General features: G+C 39.3%; 1 protein-coding gene across 1 annotated transcript in view; it reads left to right on the top strand.

The window, feature by feature from the left end:
• The first annotated feature begins 2,779 nt into the window (after positions 1–2,779).
• The window catches only part of TRIM36 (tripartite motif containing 36), a 35,234-nt gene continuing 16,000 nt past the window's right edge, over positions 2,780–22,013 (top strand). Inside the window, exons 1-3 of the mRNA XM_081321199.1 lie at positions 2,780–2,902; positions 9,248–9,485; positions 19,229–19,554. Coding sequence (XP_081177325.1) covers positions 2,876–2,902; positions 9,248–9,485; positions 19,229–19,554 — 591 coding nt within the window. The 5' untranslated portion in view covers positions 2,780–2,875. The remainder of the gene's footprint in view (positions 2,903–9,247; positions 9,486–19,228; positions 19,555–22,013) is intronic.

Genomic DNA, 22,013 nt, shown 5'->3' with positions numbered 1-22,013 from the left:
GTGTGTGTGTGTATTTGGAAGGAATGTTGAAGTTTTATGATCTCATTTTATTGCAAAGAATGTTGAAGTTTTATGATGAGCTCCAAAGGTGCTTTTCCCAAAGGCAAGTAGACTTTGTTTTGTCTTTGAAAATGTTTCAATTTTCATTCAAAAAGAGTCTTCAGTTCAAAAGTGAAGAAGCTTCTTGGATGAGAAGCAAAATATTTTCAAAGAAAAAAACCAAAAAAGTCCAGTTGCCTGTGGGAAAAGCACCTTCGGGACAACTATAACCTGGATGATTGAGAATCTCCATAGACTTTTATGATGAGCCCATTTTATATTTATGTGTGGATCCATATATTCTTCCTAGTGTTTTCCTGCAAATATAGGAGTCTGCTTTTTTTGTGTTGTTTAACTGAGTATTGTTCTATTGGTTGTGTGAGGAATTGACCATCTGGCTTGTTACATGAGCTGGCATTGTGGCCCAAAATCATCCAGTTGGCATTTCTAGTCTTGTATTAAAAATAAAAATGTTATCACCTATGTGAGATGCTAAATTATTTTTAATTCACTATTCTTTTTTTCTTATTAACAATGGTAAAATCACTTTTGGTTATGCTTGTGATGAAAGGTTTTCCCTTAAAGATATCTGAATGCAACATAAATGTAGCCAAACATCATTTTGCTTTTGTTTGTAGTATACACATTATTCATCATGATTTTGTCTCTAGTTCAAGGTCAGATAGCTTTCCTTTGATGTATATGATGGATATTTTTCCTCTTTTCAGAAGCATTGGAAGGCAATCTCAAATTATAACCGATTTTAAATATTGTCATCTTGGAAGGAAGTCAGGATTGCATGACTTGAAGCAGGGTAGGGATTAGCAATGGACAGAATATCTTTTACATTGGCATAGTTTCTGCTGATTCAGGGGTGGAAATCAGCCTGCTAGTGATGAATGGCCCTAAGGTGTGTGTGGAGGGTGGGGGAGAAGCTGAATACAAGAAAAGAAAAATGGTTTTAAACAAAGCTTTAGGTCAGATTCTTTGTTTTAATCAAATTTTTCTTTTTTTAAAAAATGAATTGAAGACATTTGATGTAAAGGGAATTAATTTGAAGATATTTACTTTCCCAAAGTATTTATCTAGTCAGATGGAAAACTGGTGTCTACCTACAACTTCCCTCTACATCAGTTCCTAGCATCACAAACCAATGTGTATACCAGTGTTTTTCCAATTCCCAAAATTCAGCTCCCAAAATTCACTAATCAGTTATAATAGTGGGGGAATTGAAGTTTACTTTTTAGGGTTGCCAAGGTTGAGAAACACCAGTATATGTGGCATGCACCATTGCCTTCAGGTTGTGAAGATATCTTTGTCTCAACTTAAAGTGTGGGAAGTCATAATAATAAACCTCTCCAATAAGTGATATTTCAGGAGGGAAGTATATTTTGTTTCTTAGTGCTCTTTCACTAAGTTCACACTTTGCACCAAGCATGTGGTTTGGCTTAGGTATAATGTATTTGTAAATCATACCTTATAGCCAGCGTAAACCCCCAGCCACTGGGTGACTTTGGCACAGTCATTCTCAGCCCAACCTTCCTTATAAATCGTTTTTATGGAGAAAAAATAGATTCTGGACTGTGTTTAAATATATTTAAATGTCAAATGTACACTGCACAAGCTTGTGCAACTATTAAGAGTTAACACTGCGTGCAGTGAACGTGCTCCAGTTAGTTATCAAATCATAAGTAAAGCAGATATTTTCAGAGTTAATTTCCCTAGTTTAGTGTAATTCTTAAATGCTTATATTAGGTTAGGGAAACTGTTTTGATACTCCTCATGAAGGAGTGGAACCAAGACTAAGAAAAGAGTGGCTTGCGAAATCCTAGGCGTGCAAAGGGTAGCCAATCTGCGCTAATTCTCATAATTTGTTTTAGAAAAGCGTCATCGAGTTAAGATTAGGGCTTTTTCCGATTCTGCCAAAAGAAAAAATTATACCGGTGTTCGGAAAATGGTAAAACGCGTCAATTCTTTCTGCAATTGTCGTTTCTAAAGCAAAACTCCTATTTGCCTTGAAAAGAATGTAAAAACCACGTCCTTTTCCTCCTTTCTTCCCCTCTCTCGTCTTTTTGACCGTCGAGACCGAAATCCAGTTACGTGCAGTCCTTTTGGTAACTGGCATTGCGGACTTCCTTTGGAGCAGGGGTCTTCAAACTTGGCCCTTTTATGACTTGTGGACTTCAACTCCCAGAATTCCTCAGCCAGCAAAGCTGGCTGAGGAATTCTGGGAGTTGAAGTCCACAAGTCATAAAAGGGCCAAGTTTGAAAACCCCTGCGTTTGGAGACTCCGTTAGGCTGGCAGCGCTTTTAATTCGAGCCATCCCGACGCTCTTCCCGAGAGGAGCTATAAACTCCTCCTCCTCCTCCGGGTTCCCACACTGGGATGTGCCAGGGAGGGAACTCATTGTCTAGGTTCCGCCCTGCCCCGCTCCCTTCCTTGAAAGACAAAGGTGGAGAAAACATCCTCACCGCGGCTCAACAAAGGTGCCAGGTGGCGCTGACGCTCCGCCCCCATTGTGGCGTTGGGAGGCTGTTGCCAGGCAGGCCCCGCCCCTCTTCCCTTGCCCCGCCTCCTTTCCCCCCCACCCGCCCGGTCTCGGGAGTTTTCCTAGGGGCAGCAGTGGCAGCTGCTGGGCGCCTCGTCGCCGCTTCGCGCGTGCTCTCTTGCTCCCTTCCCTCGCGCCGAGCTCTCGGGGGGGAGGGAAGGGCGGACTCGACCGGTTCCGAGAGTCTGCGAAAGAGGGCGGGAGAACCAGACATCGCGCGCCCCGGGCACCCTCGGCTCAACCGTCCGGGACCACGAGCGGCGTCAGTGGTTAGCGACGATTCCAGGATGGAAGGGGACCGGCTGGAACCCGTCGTGAGTGTTCCCGAGAGGGAAATTTCAAGCTGAGGAGACGGGAGGGTCCCCCCCCCCCGAGGTGGGGCTTTGACGCGGGGGTCGTCCTTTGGGAAGGGGGAACTGAGGTTTTCTCCCGACCTGCGAGGTTGGCCGTGGCTTCCTCCCGACCGGTGAGGAGGAACGGAGCCCTGCCTCAGCAGGGCTCCCCCTTCTTTCTCGCCCTGGCTCGGCTGCAAAAGCAGAACTCCGTGGCAGCCTTTTCCGCTCGCTTGCTCTGAAGCGACTGTGGGTTGCCTTTTCAGCAGCTGGCTGGCCAAATAGCCTCACCCGTCCTTCACTCGAAGGCTGACTCTTCTCCCACCCCCTTGTTTGCTTTGAAGACATAAGCTTGGAGCCTGGGGTGTGCTCTCACCAAAGCGCTTTTGTGCAAACTCATAGTGTGTCATTGAGCGTTTGATGGACTCTCTCCCAAGGAGGTAGCTGTCAGCTATTTCAGTCTTTGACCAGGACTTGTTTCAGATCTTTCAGGAATGTATGTATGCATTGTTGCAGATGTGGTAGGAACACTTTATTGGAGCTTGTGTAAAGAGATCAAGTGAGTATGTCAATCCTTCGTATTCTCTTGATCTAGGCTGGGTTAGGTGCAGTCCATCTTCCAGCTTTACACTGTGTGTCTGAAAGTATTGATTAGAGGGAGTTAGTCATTCACTCATGAATTGCTTTGCGCAAGCAAACGAGATGATTTCAGCCTTGCTTTCTAAAGCATATATGCAGCAAAGTAAATGAATGTATGCAAATGAACTTGGAAAAATGAGAGGCAAAAGAAGACAAGGTTCCACATTGTTACTCACATTTGCATTTCTGCAGCTGTATCCAGGTTTCTCAAACAAAGATCACCAATACAAATCAGAATATTGGACTACACTCTAATTTGCATGAAAACAGGATGTAGGAAACTGAAGGGAAAGGTGTTGGTAAACAAATGAAGTTGGGAAAAAAAGTCACCTGGATTTGTGAACCCAAAGATAATACCTAGTTATTCACTGCAACTCCTTCAGGATTTATTTTCCAAATTCCTTTTGTATAAATAGTTTTTTCAGTATGTAATGATTATTTAGTCTATGTTCACCCTATGTAGAGAGCTTCCTTGAAACCCTTAACTAATAATTTTCCAGAGATTAGTAGATGCAAAAGAGGTTGGATTGTTGATGGTTTCTTAGATCAAGCCTTCCAGTAATTTCTCAGACCAGGTTTACATAAATTTTGAAAAGCATAAATAAGAGAAACTTGAGGGTACAGTAAAGGCCATAACAAAAGCCTAGATATCAAAAGTCAGTGTAATGCATTCCAATACAATTTCCTGAGAACAGTTTTCTGCTGTAATATCATATCTCCCAAATAGTATTCTGGAGAAGTGATCCAGGTGACAAAACAATACTTTCCCTGTTAGCTTGCAATATCCTTTCTCACTCTGAGTCATGGTTTCAAAAATTCAGTTGAAAGAAGGATGAAATAGATTCATATTCAAATCCAAAACCGAAGATGGAAGATCACCACTTGGTGATTTATCTTTACATAAAATGCTACATTTGATGTGGAATGTCAGATGTTCAGCTCTAGAGCATACAAGGTAGATTTTAAAAAGGTAGTTTACTGTATCTTCCAAAGTGGCAGGTAACTTATTGTTCAAGAAAAACTTTATAAAAGTCCAACATTTAATTCATTTTGTTTGCTTTCAGAAGAATAAGATTATCATTTAGGACAGCGGTTCCCAACCTTTTTCTATACCCAGCACCCCTACAACGCTTCTGATATATTCTCGCACCCCTTAGAAATGTTTGAAATAATGGCAATGAATTATGCATATACACTATAATTTTGAAACTTCTAATCTTGATCCCCTTGGAATATTGTCTCGCACCCCTGGTTGGGAGCCCCTGATTTAGGATATAAGCGTTAAATCTTAATTTGCAAGCATATTGTCATTGTTCATATTGCCAAGCTATAGAAAGTAAATGGGAGAGTCAGTATCATAGGTCTTTTAAGAAATTTCAATTTAAATTATCAGTGGAAATTGATGTTTAAACAGTGGAAAATAACTTATAAATTTTTATTGAGTGAATTTGAGTAAATATATGAAGAAGTGGTAGTTTGTTTCTATATTTTGCTTATGTCAGAGCAAATATGTTTTGATTGTGGTACTTCCAAATTCCTTTGACAAAAAATCAGTGTGACAAAAATGCATCTATTTCTATTTTTTCAGTTTACCTGAAAAAAAAATACTGTGACACTAGTCAACATATCACAGACTAACTCGGAAAACTATTTCATTTCCCTGTTTTCTTTGGATAAGTAGAAAGTGATTTTTGTTTTGTTTTATTTTTATTTTTTTTCTGGAGAATGAACAATGATTATCCCACACTAAATCTTTGGTGGCTGAGTTTGCAAATTGCCATTCCCAAAAGGCGAAGTACTGAATGTTGCAGAATTCATCTCTTGATTTATTCAACCAACTTATAACTTATTCTGACTGAACTGTAACTGGGACAAGCATCTTTTCTATCCATGTGCTTTTCTTTTGGAAAGGAGGCAAAGAAAATTGCCATATGCTTACTAAATGTCTATTTAAAGCACAGGCCCTTCAATCTATGTAGTACTATTTTTAGAACTAGAAAATACAATAATAAATTGGATAGGATTTTCATTCTTTTGTTAAATATTTAGGCTAAAATAGATTTCTAACAAATTACATTAATTCTCATGTCTAAAGTGGTTTGATAAACTCTTAAGGATTTTACTGCCATACCATGGTATCAGTGTGAAAGTGCAACCCTCAAAATCAAACATTTTAATACTGTTTTTGATATTTGTTCTCTAGTGTTTTATTTGTTTGTTTTTTTCTACAAGAGGTAAGAAACGTATAATATAGTCAAAATAATTTTATCATTTTTTAGATTTTCTTTATCCCTTGTTTGTTTTCAACTCATTTATTTATTAAACCTTTATGCCGCCCATCTTGCCTAGAGGCTGACTTGGTGACTTACCTTCAATAAATACAAGATTAAACATTAAAACAATAAATATAATACTAAAATCAATTTCAAATTGACAAAGATTTCAAAATGATTTGATTGATTTCAAATTGACAAGGAAGGGAGCAAGCTGCACATGGAAAGGAGGTGGGGTCTTTTCTTAATCTATTAACCACCTCCACAATTACAAGGTCTCACTGGGGCTCCAGGCCAATTGGCAGAGCCTATTTGGGTGGGTGCAGATATCACCTTGCGGGGGGCACAATGTTACAGAAGACAGGAGCCAGGTCTGCATGCCCCTTCTGCCAGTGTGGGTGGGGAAGGCCAATCCCATTGGGGTGAGATGGTTTCTGAGATAACCTGGACCCATGCCATGAAGGACTGTAAAGATGAGAACACCTTGAATTGGATCCAGAAGCAAACTGGTAACCAATGCAATTCATGGAACAGTGGTATAACAGGCCATCCTAAGGGCCCCAAGGACTATCTGCATGGCTGCCTTCTGCTCCAACTTGAGTTCCGAATACTCCTCAAGGGTAGTCCCATATAGAGTGGTTTGCAGTAGTGCAAGCATGAGATGACCAGGGCCTGAGTGGCTGAGTGCAGGGGCTCCTGATCCAGGAAGGAACACATATGACGCATAACATGAAGTCCAAAGGCTCATTTAGCCATGACTGATACTGGTTCTTTAAGCAGGAGTTACGAGTCCAGGAGAATCCCCAAGTTGCACATCAGGGCACTGTACCCCACCCCCATCCAGAACTAAAGATGTCAAAGTCCTGGATCTTGAAGCTCCAGATACCCAAAGCCATTCGGTCTTACAAGGGTTCATCCAAATCCCCACAGCCTCCAGGCACTGTGAGAGGGCAGCAACAACTTCATTTGAATCACCAAGGATGGAGATGTAAAGTTGAATATCATCAACATACCGATGGTACATCATCCCATTTGGATAGACGATATCACCCAGTGGCTTCATTTATATGTTAAAAAAGAATGGAAAGAATACTGAGCCATGTAGCACGCTACAAAGGAGAAGCTGTGAACTGGACCTCTCACTCCCTATCAACACCAATGACAAAGCAGCAACAATTGTGCATTGGAAGATCTGAAAGAAGTATCATTTGCCTGCAAGCAACAACTGGTGGGATAGTAAAATAAAGTCATAGGAAATATAAAGAAGCTAAATTGCTTTGGGACTTTAGAATTAAAGCAGACAGACAATTGCTACATAACACCCCAGACGTAACAGTTGTCAATAAGAAAGACAAAAAAGTCTGGATGTGGACATGGCAGTACCTAGAGAAAGCAGAATAGAAGAGAAAGAACTGGAGAAGATAATAAAATGCAAATACCTGCAAATAGAAATAGAATGACTGTGGCAAACAGTCTTTCTTAGGGATCGGTTACAAACAGTGAGGGTCGGCTCTGCTTTGTCCACCCCCCTGAAGCTTTGCACCGGCACGCCACAGGGCTGTGTGCTTAGCCCCTACCTGTACTCTTTATACACTTATGATTGTGTATCATCTGACCCATCCACTGCGATAATCAAGTTCGCGGATGATACAACTGTGGTGGGTCTTATTACAGGTGGGGATGAGACAGCATATAGGGCAGAGGTACAAAAACTATCCATATGGTGTAGTAACAACAACTTGCACCTAAACATCAGCAAGACGAAAGAGATGGTGTTAGACTTCTGGAGAAAAAAGGAGGAACCTGCCCCACTTTACATCTGAGAGAACTGTGTAGAGAGAGTTTCCTCCTTTAAATTTCTGGGAGTCTACCTCTGTGAAGATCTGACCTGGAAAGTTAACACAACTCAGGTGGCTAGAAAGGCCCAACAGAGGCTTCACTTTCTTAGGGTCTTGCGGAAGAACAGGGTAGAACAACAGCTAATGACCCTCTTTTACCAGTCTACTATAGAAAGCGTCCTCTCGTATGGTATTGTGGTTTGGTATGCTGGTCTGACAGCCGCGGATAGGAAAGTATTACAGAGGGTAGTGAGCACAGCACAAAACATTGTGGGCTGTTCCCTGACACCACTGGATGACATCGCCAGGGCTCGTTGCCTTGGAAGAGTGAGGAAGATTCTCAGGGATGACTCACACCCTGGACGGTATCTCTTTACTCTCCTACCATCCGGTAGGAGATATAGGAATATAGCCAGCCGTACCAACAGGCTGAAAAATAGCTTTTATCCGTGGGCTGTTAGGCTTTTAAATAGGACATAATCTTATGCAGAATTGGCTTGGGAGGCCAGTGTGTGGTGTAGTTGGTTCACATAGTGTGGTGGGATGGAGGGTTTGTTGTCACTGTGTGTTGGGGGGAGAGAGCATGGGGGGAGGCTCAGCTAATCTCAATGTACACATGTTGTACTTTGACAATAAAGGTTTATTATTATTATTAAACACAAGCAAAGCTAATACCAATAGTAATAGGAGCTTTGGGTGCAATCCCAAAACAACTGAAGCACCACTTGAACTATCTGCATTGACAAATTCACCATCAGTCAGTTGCAAAAGGTGGCTTTACTTGGAACAGCTTATATCCTGCGACAATATCTGTAATGCCATCTAATATCATATCTATTGAGTCCTTGGAAGGATCAGTAGGTAGGCAAAAATGCCAAATCCAGTCTGAACATATAGCTGATTGTACAATGAACCATAATTATATACTAGCTTGGATCATAAGATTAAAGTAGTCAACATATATAGTACATTAAATCTAGAAAAAATAGTACAGACATATATGTTTAGTTAGTATAACTCAGGTAAGTAAGTAATATTAACAGTACAAATGAATTACAAAATAGCCTTTTGCCATATAATTCAATTACTTTTCCTTTTTTCCTTTCAGTTTAGCTGTAGGTATACATCTACTTTAAATAAACATAATACATCATGGTTTCTGCAGAGCATTTCCCTTGCTCAAAGTAATTTTTCACTAAGCTCAAGAAATCACCCTTCCTTCCAAGGCAATTAATAAACTTCCATATCCTCTACCTTATTTGGTCATATTTTATATATTCTTTCCCATTTCATTTTTATGTTCTTGCTCTTATTAAATGTATTAAGTTAGTATTTCATTTTTGACTGCTCTTAATCTCTCACTCAAAACAGTAATCTTTAGTTATTAATCTTGCTGTCTTCTGATTGTATGAACAACTGTTTGTAATGGAAATTATAGGTTATTTGGATGGCTGAATGTCAAAATAGCAAAGTGCACCATATTGATATTTTAATTTCCTTAAAATTACCTGACTGAAATAATGTTTTTTTACTGTCATGGCATTTCTTATCAGTTTCTCATTTCTTTTTGTTTATAGGTTACCATTAAGAATATTGAACGAGAGCTCATCTGCCCAGCATGCAAGGAGTTATTTACCCATCCACTTATTCTCCCTTGTCAACATAGTATCTGCCACAAATGTGTAAAAGAAATTCTATACTTAACATTTGAAGATTCGTTCAATGATGCTGCCTCAGAAACTTCCAATCATAGTAGCCCTCGCAGTAGAATGAACTCCCCTAGCTTGGATAGAATTGACAGGGTTAATAGATCAGGTATGTAAAAAAAAGTTATTTTTAAATTCTTCTTTAACATGATAACTTACAAAACAATAAATAATAAATAATAATACCACATCAAAGTACAATATTAAAACCTTTCATGATAGCTACACCCAGTTAGGTCAAAATACTTGAGCAGTAGATAGGCTTTGGTTGAAACTAGAAATGATATAATCTCTTGATTAGTATCATGTGAATTGCACAGTGTATTATTAAATAACCAATGAATTAAAAGTAGTATAAAATGATGCTTTCTTGCTATATTGTCCAGATGGAGTTAGGGTATTAATGTTCAACAAAATAGATTTATATTTTGTGTATCTATGCACATATAAGTAGCATAATAAAATTAGTGGTCTCTAGCATTTAGCTTAATTGTTTACTTGAGTACAATGTGCATCTTCACTTTTCTAAGAAATATGCCATACTTTTGTGCTGATTTAATTTCCAGGTCCTTGCATCTGTATAAAGTTACTAAGTTAATGCAGTCCTAGGAAGACTGGCTGAGATCATGGTGTTGATTTATCCACTTGTTTCTCAAACCCAGCCAAAGTCGTGAAATGTTTTCATCAACTTGACAACCTATTCATCTAGTCCAGAGCTGTTTATTTTGACTAGAAATACATGATACACATGACCTCTGCCCTAAACTCTTAGGCAGAGGTCATGTGTATCATGTATTTCCTCCTTCCTTTTAAATGTGGGTACCAAGAGGATGAACCTATCACCTTTTCCATATAAAACATATGCATTGGTGATTGAGTTATGGTCATTTTCATGTTAGTGCAGTCTTTCTGGTATTGTCCAAGATGATAGATTGTTAACAACTAATGGATCTTTGAATCATTTTCATTAGATTACCAATATTTTTTTATTCTCAATAATTTTAGCAATTGTAAATGGAATTGAAAATTAAAAATTAATGAGTCATGGATGACCTACTGAATTGGTTGCCTTCAACCAAGAGTTCATAAGCTTTAGTACCAAATTCCCTCATTGTTTTAGACCTTTAGTTAATACAGATTCAGCAAGTTTCATGTTGCTTTAATTTAGTACAGATAGTCTTGATTTATGACCGGGCATTTAGCAAGTGTTTGACATTTAGTGGACCCCTTGAAAGAAATTTATGACCTGAATCCAGAGTTCTGATGACTGCTGTGCCCTACTTGCATTCACATGACTGTATTTTTGATGTTCAGCAGTAAGCCCATATTTATGGCCATTTGCAGTGTCCCGCAGTCATGTGACTGCAATTTACAACATTTTTGCTGAAAATTAGAATTTACTTCTTGTTTTTAGCAAAAATGTCCCATAGCAAACAATGGGGTTCCTTAAACCATTGTGGTGATTGCTTAACGACTGTGGTGATTACTTAATGACCACAACAGTCCAGTCATTTAACAGCTGCTTAAAAGGTCATAGAAGTGGGTCTGGTCATGTAGAGACCCGCTTTATGACCATAGTGAGTTATGTAATGGGCAGGCTGCCAGTCAAGGATGTCCTGTAATGAAATAATGTTTTCAAACTAACCTGTAATTTTTTTGTCTAAATATTTAGAGAGATGGTGTTATTGGTGTTAAAGAACCACAGATGTGAGGTTAAGAATTTAGGTTCCTCAGGTTAAGTTGATATACAGTCATGGCCGAAATTGTTGGCACCCCAGAAATTTTTCCAGAAAATCAAGTATTTCTCACAGAAAAGTATTGCAGGAACACAGGTTTTGCTATACACAGGTTTATTCCCTTTGTGTGTATTGGAACACAACAAAAAAAGGGAGGAAAAAAAGCAAATTGGACATAATGTCAAACAAAACTCCAAAAATGGGCTGGACAAAATTATTGGCACCCTTAACTTAATATTTGGTTGCACACCCTTTGGAAAAAATAACTGAAATCAGTCGCTTCCTATAACCATCAATAAGCTTCTTACACCTCTCACCTGGAATTTTGGACCACTCTTCCTTTGCAAACTGCTCCAGGTCTCTCTTATTGGAAGGGCGCCTTTTCCCAACAGCAATTTTAAGATCTCTCCACAGGTGTTCAATGGGATTCAGATCTGGACTCATTGCTGGCCACTTCAGAACTCTCCAGTGCTTTCTTGCCATCCATTTCTGGGTGCTTTTTGACGTATGTTTGGGGTCATTGGCCTGCTGGAAGACCCAAGATCTCAGATGCAAACCCAGCTTTCTGACACTGGGCTCTACAGTGCGACCCAAAATCCTTTGGTAATCCTCAGATTTCATGATGCCTTGCACACATTCAAGACACCCAGTGCCAGAGGCAACAAAACAACCCCAAAACATCATTGAACCTCCACCATATTTCACTGTAGGTACTGTGTTCTTTTCTTTGTAGGCCTCATTTCGTTTTCGGTAAACAGTAGAATGATGTGCTTTACCAAAAAGTGCTATCTTGGTCTCATCTGTCCACAAGACGTTTTCCCAGAAGGATTTTGGCTTGCTCAAGTACATTATCTAGACCCGTCCCAATCGGGTTTCAGGCCCGGGTACAGCACGGAGACGGCATTGGTCGCTCTGGTGAATGATCTCTGGAGGGCCCGGGACAGGGGATATTCCTCTGTCCTAGTCCTATTAGATCTCTCGGCGGCTTTCGATACCATCGACCATGGTATCCTGCTGCGGCGTCTCAGGGGATTGGGAGTGGGAGGCACAGTTCTTCGGTGGTTCTCCTATCTCCTGGGACGCTCGCAGTCGGTGTTGGCAGGGGGGCAGAGGTCGACCCCAAGGACTCTCGTTTGTGGAGTTCCTCGGGTCGGTCCTCTCTCCTCTTCTGTTCAACATCTATATGAAACCGCTGGGTGAGATCATTCGTGGTTTTGGAGTTGGGTATCATCAGTACGCCGATGATACCCAGCTTTTTATTTCGACCCCAAACCACCCCAGTGATGCCCTCAACGTGATGTCCCGTTGCCTGGAGGCGGTTCGGGTCTGGATGGGGAGGAACAGACTTCAGCTCAACCCTGACAAGACTGAGTGGCTGTGCATTTCGGCATCCTGGGATATTCAAAATATTCCATCTCTTTCTATGGGGGGTGAGCTTTTACCCCCCGTAGATAGGGCTCGCAACTTGGGAGTCCTCCTAGATTCACGGCTTACTTTGGAAGACCATATAGTGGCCGTGACTAGGGGGGCTTTCGCCCAGGTTCGCCTGGTGCGCCAGTTGCGGCCCTATCTAGACCGGGATGCCCTGTGTACGGTCACTCATGCGCTCGTGACCTCTCGTCTGGACTACTGCAATGCTCTTTACATGGGGCTTCCCTTGAAGACCACTCGGAGGCTCCAACTGGTACAGAATGCGGCCACGAGAGTTGTCTTGGGAGTTTCCCGGTACTCCCATGTTACACCTTTGCTCCGCGAGCTGCATTGGCTTCCGGTTGTCCTCCGGGTAAGATTCAAGGTTCTAGTTATGGTCTTTAAGTCCCTACATGGCATGGGTCCGGAGTACCTTGGGGACCACCTGCTGCCGGCGTCAACTTCCCTCCGCCCAGTGCGTTCCCACAGAGAGGGCCTCCTCAGGGTGCCTCCGGTCAGAGAATGTCGGCTGGCGGCCCCCAGGGGGAGGGCCTTCTCTGTGGGCGCTCCGGCTTTATGGAACCAGCTGCCGGTCGAGCTCCAGACGGCACCGGACCTTCACTCCTTCCGACGCGGTCTGAAGACCCACTTATTCGAACAAGCTGGCCTGGCCTGATGGCCTGATTTTAGGGTTTTTAATGGGTTTTTATACTGTATTGTTTTACTGGGCGATTATTTAATTCTCTTTTTAATTTTTGTATTTGCTATTTATATGTGCCCTGTTCACCGCCCTGAGTCCCTCGGGAGAAGGGCGGTATATAAATTTAATAAATAATAATAATAATAATAATAATAATAATAATAATAATAATAATAATAATAATAATAATAATAATAATAATAATAATAATAATTTTGGCAAACTGTAATCTTGCTTTTTTATGTCTGTGTGTCAGCAGTGGGGTCCTCCTGGGTCTCCTGCCATAGCGTTTCATTTCATTTAAATGTCGACGGATAGTTCGCGCTGACACTGATGCTCCCTGAGCCTGCAGGACAGCTTGCATTCCTTTGGAACTTGTTTGGGGCTGCTTATCCACCATCCGGACTATCCTGCGTTGCAACATTTCATCAGTTTTTCTCTTCCGTCCACGAGCAGGGAGATTAGCTACAGTGCCATGGGTTGCAAACTTCTTGATAATGTTGCGCACTGTGGACAAAGGCAAATCTAGATCTCTGGAGATGGACTTGTAACCTTGAGATTGTTGATATTTGTCCACAATTTTGGTTCTCAAGTCCTCAGACAGTTCTCTTCTCTTTCTGTTGTCCATGCTTAGCGTGGCACACACAGACACACAATGCAAAGACTAAGTGAACTTCTCTCCTTTTTATCTGCTTTCAGGTGTGATTTTTATATTGCCCATACCTGTTACTTGCCCCAGGTGAGTTTAAAGGAGCATCACATGCTTGAAACAATCTTGTTTTAATAATAATAATTTAATTTTTATACCGCCCTTCTCCCGAAGGACTCAGGGCGGTGTACAGGGCAATACAATAAAATACAATATATAAAAGTTAAAAAATATTAAATACTACAGCCCAATTCAATAAATTAATACAATAGCGTTAAAATACCCCTAAACCCATCAGACCAGGCCGGCTTGTTCGAATAAATATGTTTTTAGGTCACGTCGGAAGGAGCGAAGGTCGGGAGCCATCCGGAGCTCCACCGGTAAACGGTTCCAAAGGTCTGGCACGTCCACAGAGAACGCCCTCCCCCTGGGGGCCGCCAGTCGACACTCTTTGACCGACGGCACCCTAAGGAGGCCCTCTCTGTGGGAGCGCACTGGACGAAGGGAAGTTGATGCCGGCTGCAGGTGCTCCCGTAAGTAACCCGGACCCATGCCATTTAGGGCTTTATAGGTCATAACCAGCACCTTGAATCTTACCCGGAGGACAACCGGAAGCCAATGCAGCTCGCGGAGTAGAGGTGTTACATGGGAGTATCGGGAAACCCCCACCACCACTCTCGCAGCCACATTCTGCACCAGCTGGAGCCTCCGAGTAGTCCTCAAGGGCAGCCCCATGTAGAGAGCGTTGCAGTAGTCCAAACGGGAGGTCATGAGTGACTGTGCGCAAGGCATCCCGGTCCAGATAGGGCCGCAACTGGCGCACCAGGCGAATCTGGGCGAAGGCCCCCCTAGTCACAGCTCCTATATGATCTTCCAAAGAGAGCTGTGAGTCTAGGAGGACACCCAAGTTGCGAGCCCTATCTACGGGGGGTAATATCTCACCCCCCATAGTCAACGATGGAACAAACTGAATTTCCCGAGATGCCGGCACACACAGCCACTCAGTCTTGTCAGGGTTGAGCCGAAGCCTGTTCCTCCCCATCCAGACCCAAACCGCCTCCAGGCAACTGGACATCACATCGAGGGCATCACTGGGGTGGTTTGGGGTAGAAATAACAAGCTGGGTATCATCCGCATATTGATGGTACCCAACCCCAAAACCATGAATGATCTCACCCAGCGGCTTCATGTAGATGTTGAACAGGAGAGGCGAGAGGACTGACCCCTGAGGGACTCCACAAATGAGAGGCCTCGAGGCCGACCTCTGCCCTCCTGCCAACACCGACTGCGGACGTCCCAGGAGGTAGGAGAACCACCGTAAGACGGTGCCTCCCAACCCCCGAAGACGCCGCAGTAAGATACCATGGTCGATGGTATCAAAAGCCGCTGAGAGGTCTAATAGGACTAGGACAGAGGAGCAGCCCCTGTCCCGAGCCCGCCAGAGATCATTCACCAGCGCGACCAATGCCGTCTCCGTGCAGTACCCGGGCCTGAAGCCCGATTGGTACGGGTCTAGATAATAATTGTTTATCCACAATTTTAAAAAGGGTGCCAATAATTTTGTCCAGCCCATTTTTGGAGTTTTGTTTGACATTATGTCCAATTTGCTTTTTTTCCTCCCTTTTTTTGTTGTGTTCCAATACACACAAAGGGAATAAACCTGTGTATAGCAAAACATGTGTTCCTGCAATACTTTTCTGTGAGAAATACTTGATTTTCTGGAAAAATTTCTGGGGTGCCAACACTTTCGGCCATGACTGTATGTTTGATTAGATTTATTAATTAAATAACATTTCAGGGTAAAATGCTTGAAACCTTAGCAATTCTATAGTTAAAAGCATAAATAAAGTTATGTTCTAATATAATTCTATCTTTCAGATATAGATGGTGATAGAATTTTTTTCTTCCCTCTGATACTTGCTTACTCAAATGTCAATCCCATTAATCATCAGTGGAACTTCCAAATAAATGTGTATGGCTTTAAACTTAACCAAGTTGCTGTTATGAAATGCTATGTTATCTCCAGCATACCACTGTAAACCCAGTACAAGAATCCTTCCTTTTCAGCTTCTAAAAATGCTTCTCTGTTCACTGTTTACAGCCTCACAGAGGTGGCCTCATGGGTTGAGAGGTAGAAAGGTTTGCTTTTATATGGCTGTAGATAAAACTTGGTAGAACATGGATCTTATTATACTAAGTTTAGTATAATTATTTTAAGTATCAGTGGTCAAGTCCAAAATTATGGCAATATTGCAAACAAAAATTACTTTCATTTTGCTAATACATATAGAGGTCACTGGATTCAGATGGGTAATATTAGATGACATAAAAATGAATTAAATATTAACTTTAGAAGTAATAAATGATGTTTTGGATTTTGGTCTAGTGATTCTGATGCTACCAAGATGTGTTAAGTGAAAAGTTTTATTAGTTTTGATATTCTAAGTTCTCCTTAGACACAAATAAGTTTTGAAAATATATAGATGTCAGTTGCAATATTTAAATTTATTAGTAAAAGAATTTCAGTTTCATTCTATTGTAAAGGAAGTAAATAATGGTAAAAGTAAATGATGTATTCCACACATTGATTTTTATTACCAGGTTTGTATTTTCATTATTTTCATAATGAGGATTGAATGCCCCCAAAGAATGAATGAAATCAAAAAGTCTTCCAGTGTGAGGGTAATAGATCTTAGATATTATTATTCTAATTAGATCCAGTCACCTCTGTTCAAAAATTCTTATTCCCAAGCTGTGATTTAGTTTCCAGTTTTAGTTCCCAGTTCAATCTTTCTCTGATAATCTTAAAATATTATATCAAAAGATAGAAAGACCGTTGTTGCTGTAGGAAGAGCATTGTTAGTGTCAAAATATGAATCCAGATGACTTATGTTTGCTGAGTGTTTGTTAAATACACGCCATGAACTGATTCTTCTTATTTTTCATATGATATGCTAGTGATACTGTTGATTCAGATCTCTACAATAAATTAAGGGTGTATTATCCCTTTTCTACTTTGTCATGTGGTATTGTGAATTATTTGTGAATCCATTAGAATATTGAATAAAATAATTTCTCTCCGTGAGTAGTAGAAGCTCTATTACATTACATGCATTGATACAAGAACTTTCTACCTTGCAACCACAGCTAATATTCTTGCATGTATCTTGGAAGCAGAAAAGGCAGTTACAAATGATGAGCATCATTTTTTTAGCCATCTGTTTTTGTCAAGTTCTGTATTTTATAGGTAGAGGAAAATATAAAAATATGGGTATTCTTAAATGTTGAGCTACTTCTGGTGCTATGCAAAGGAGATGTTCATTGAAGGATATCTAAAATAATCTTAAATTTAATGCGGATTAATAGATGTCTTAAATATCCAGGTACCAAGCTCTTTAGTGGTTAAAAATTGAACTCAGTACCTTAATTGGAGTATGAGATACTACAGGGACATACTGTGTTTCAGCCCAGCTGAAGTTTTCTTAATTCATACTCTGGATATAAAGTGTAATAGAGAAAACACAAGGACAAATAATGTCCTGGCAATCTGTATTGATTGTGCTGGTATGTTTAAACTGTTATTAAATTCAAATGCAAATTAATCTTGCCCAGACAAAGATTTGTTACAAAAAATAATAATGCCCGAAGTCTGTGATATTTGTGCAAATAAGGATAAAATGCCATATAGTACCTTAGTTTAAGCACATATAAATAGACAACATGAAAAGGGACAGAATAGTTTAGATGTCTTTATAGCAGTCATCAGCGTCACATCACATGTTTTCATTATCATTGCTTTTATTTGTAATTAAACTTGCAGCAGTTCTAGGCATTCATGCTTTGGCTTCAATGAAAATCTTTGGCCTTATGGACATTTCAAAAGCATGTTACTATATAAACATTTCAAATCATACTATCTAAACTTGACCACTGCACTTTAATGTATATTACATTTTATTTTTCATATCTGTTTAATCATAACTTGAATAAAATAGTTTCCTGCTTAATTTGTCAGTAAGATTGCTTCTGTGCCACCGCTTAACTGCATATTGCATGCTGTACAGTATACCTCCTACTTTTATACATTTTAAAGGCTGGAGTCTTATATCAATTACTTTTAAACAATTCCCATTAATTCAGTGGCACTTACTTTCTCACTAATATCAGTAGTGTTTGTGCTGTGAGTTTTTTGTTTAGAACATACTTTATTTTAATTTTAAGAATGCATGTGTGTTATTCTGTAGCATGTGTGACCTTTTTAAATTAAGCATGCTGTCCCAACAAATATTTTTTAATAATCATTTGAAATTACAGTAGTTTATTGATGGACTAGTCTCTATTTTCATATGCATCTGATGCTAATAATTTTTCTAAAGCTTTCTTAGAATATCACTTTATCTTTGATTCACACAGATGTTCTGAGTCTGAATAGTAAATAATAAATTATTTAGAAAATAATATTTTAATGAATGCCATTGCAATGTTGACCGCTTCTCCATACATTTTAGAATTATGTTCAAAAATTCCTTTTAGTATAAAGAAATCCTATAATTTATTTTACCTTTGCATTATAGTTTTCCAAAACAATATAGATATTTTGGGAATGTGAATCTGAGAAAGAATATATGTAATATTTGAAAGTTGTCTAGATTTACTTAAACTCAGTGGTGAGATTTACTTTATTTTTGACACCAAAGGGTAAGAAAAATCAGCTTTTCTTTCTATAGAAATGTGTATAGGATTTCATGAGTTATATTTTAAGGAGCTGTTGATCTTGTAGCTTCAAAAGAATATTACTAATATTGAAGCATGTGACATGCATATATTTTCATATTTATGGAAAAAACCCCTGTTTTATGAGGCAATTTTAATGACTAAGTAATTGCTTGCAGTTTGGAATGAAGTATTGTATTATTCCTCTGCTTCAAAGGCTGCTTCTTTCTTTCCCTGTTTCTGTTCCACAACAATATTGGAATCAGTAGATACCTTATTAAAAATATTTGTGACAGATGCCACTGTAAACTGTAAAAGTTATTTGTGAGTTTTCAGATAAGGAAGGATCTGAACAAAGCTTTCCCATTCTATATGTATTCATTCCAACATTTTACTCATGGACTGTCCATTTATAAAGTAGTGTAATTTTCCATGTTAAGATTACATAGTTCATTTGAGATATTTAATAACAAGTTGAAAAGTTGTTTAATAATAGTACTCTATGACACTCATTTACTATCTGCCTATAATGTACATTAATTTTTTAAAAATGCAATCCAGTATTTTAGCATTTGTTAATCTCTCAAAAAAGTAAAACGTGTTTTATTGCATTGTAATTAAACCAGATCCTACCATCTATGCAGGTTGGAAACGCAATTCATTGACTCCTAGGACAACTACCTTCCCTTGCCCAGGATGCCGGCATGATGTGGATCTAGGAGAACGTGGCATCAGTGGCCTATTTCGAAACGTCACCTTGGAAACTATTGTAGAACGGTACAGGCAGGCAGCAAGGGCAGCCACAGCTATTATGTGTGATCTCTGTAAACCTCCAGCACAAGAATCCACAAAGAGCTGCATGGATTGTAGTGCAAGTTATTGCAACGAATGCTTCAAAATACATCATCCCTGGGGAACTTTAAAAGCCCAACATGAATATGTGGGACCAACCACCAATTTCAGACCTAAAGTAAGTGGTATTTTTCCCCAGTGTGCATTTACTCACATAGAATTGAATGTATATGCATTTGTTTAAAACCAACTATTCACTAAATTTTGCTATGAAACAATTGCTTTAATGTTCCTAACAGACACGTACCAATAATACCATTCACAGTACTGTTCAGCTTTTGACGTTGCTATATAGATGTTGATGAATGAGCTGAAATGCATATAGTATATGCAAAAGCTGCCCTTTGAGGAAATGTACAGTTTAGTGCAATTACCAAAGCAGATTTAGGGTAAGCATAGTATTAATATTTCTTATTTTTTAAAAGTGCATATAGATGTATTTTTATATTCAAATAATTTGAAATGTATTTTAAGATCTATATTAATTTTATTACTAAAATATAAAGTAATATTACTTTGTGTAGTTAGTTTTGCTGAAATCTTAGTATTTTCTTTAGCTTAGCTTTATTACTTTATTTAGCATAATAAGCTCTTATATGCTGATTAGAGTACTATATTTGAAGATGTCCCCCTAAATCTTAAATATTTTGTTAAGAAACCTAATGCTGCTAAAATGGAATTTGAGGTTTTACTGCTAGTTGTATTGGATTATTTCTTCCACAGTAAACCACCATTTTGTAGATGGATGAGTACATTCCCCCCAAAAAATGATGATTGCCTCTGTTTAATATATTTTTTTCTAAGAACATGTAGTGAAACTATATTTGGTATTCTTAGAAATAAAAATGAGGAGGTGTGCTAGTTTTTGCTGTTGGCCAAATTTTTAGAAGGAATGGTAGAACCAGGGGACAGAGTGAAAAGAGGATTAGGCTAGAATCGTTAAGTAGCCACTAGTGAACTAAATCCAACCCTCTCCCCTTGAGTGCAATTGGCTCTTATCTAACTCTAGTCAGGTGTTGATCATTACTTGAAAAGATTCCTGTGATAGACTTTAGCAATAAATCAGTTTGATTGAACCACGTGCCTCACAAAATTTCATTTTTTAAAAAAAGCAGGAAGTTAGATAATATTTGTTCACAAATAGGTATATCATAGATGCCATGTCTCCAGCCTTATTAGATCCATATTTTATTTTTATACTTTTTAAAATGATGTAAAACTGCTGGAAAAATAGGCCTGTATAGAATTCTTACAGCTGAAAATGTTGCCATCCTTGATTTACTATTTGATTTTATTTTTCAGAGAAATTGAAATAGACTTTGTTCTGACAGTTTTTCATAAATAAAAAGCTAAAGGTTCCCCCGCACATGTGTGCTAGTTGTTTCCGACTCTAGGGGCCTGTGCTCATCTCCATTTCAAAGCCGAAGAGCCAGCGCTTGTCCGAGGACATCTCTGTGGTCATGTGGCCGGCATGACTAGATGCCAAAGGCGCACGGAACGCTGTTACCTTCCCACCGTAGTGGTCCCTATTTTTCTACTTGCATTTTTACATGCTTTTGAACTGCTAGGTTGGCAGAAGCTGGGACGAGTAACAGGCGCTCACTCTGCTACGCGGCACTTGGGATTCGACCCGCCAAACTGCCGACCTTCTGATCGACACGCTCAGTGTCCTAACCCACTGAGCCACCGCATCCCTTTTCATAAATAGATTATAGTAAATAGGTAGAAAGAAAAAATCAGATTTATTTTTTGGTAATGTGGTAAAAGCCATGCTTAAAACTTTGAGAACAGATATTCTTGCACACTGCTAAATGGGACAAAGATCAGAGAACTGGGGAAAAGTTGATATCTTGAAAAAACCAGCTCATAAAAGTGGTCTTGTGACCTCTAGTTATAGCTCACTTTATGCTGCACATCACCCAGTAGCAATTCTGACATCATGGATGAAGTTTTATGCTATTCAACAATTTGTTCAGAGTGAGGAAACCTGCTTGATAGTTGGCTTTTAGATCAGTTCTGTCCTCATTGTATGATGTGAATAGATTGTTCTTCAGCATGAATCAGAGTATAACATTTTGTGGAATAGCTGTGGATTCAGATGTTAACTGGCTTCAAGTTTCAAGTGAGCATGCCCTGCTCAACATCTTTCTGTTTTCTAATGTTACCCCAAGATTACTGTTTTACTTATATAAGTACTTATCTCTTTGTCAATTTTAAATGATCTCCATATTTCATAAATGATCTCTGTGATTACTTCCTGATTTTTAATATACATATTTTAATTCTTCAAGCAAAAAATATGAATTGGACTGATGAATGTTATATTCTTAAGATTTATCTATTGAAGCCTGATACTGAAATTTCTTGTGAATAATGTATGAAATTGTGCAGTTTAGAAAATTAAATTAGGTTTAGCTTTCAGTTTTATTCCAAGTCTTTTGTTATCTTTTCTCCTAGTCTCTAGTTTACAATTTGCTCATACTTGCATTCCTTTGCATTAGCTCTTGAACCAGTATCAAATCTGTGTTTCCCATTAGACTAGTAGCTTGAATTAAATAAATACCAGAAAGTTTGTAG

Source organism: Vipera berus, assembly GCF_964194415.1.
Source record: "Vipera berus genome assembly, chromosome: 2".
NCBI lineage: Eukaryota > Metazoa > Chordata > Lepidosauria > Squamata > Viperidae > Vipera > Vipera berus.
Note: the sequence above shows the minus strand (reverse complement) of the source record. Positions and strands in the feature narration are given on the sequence as shown.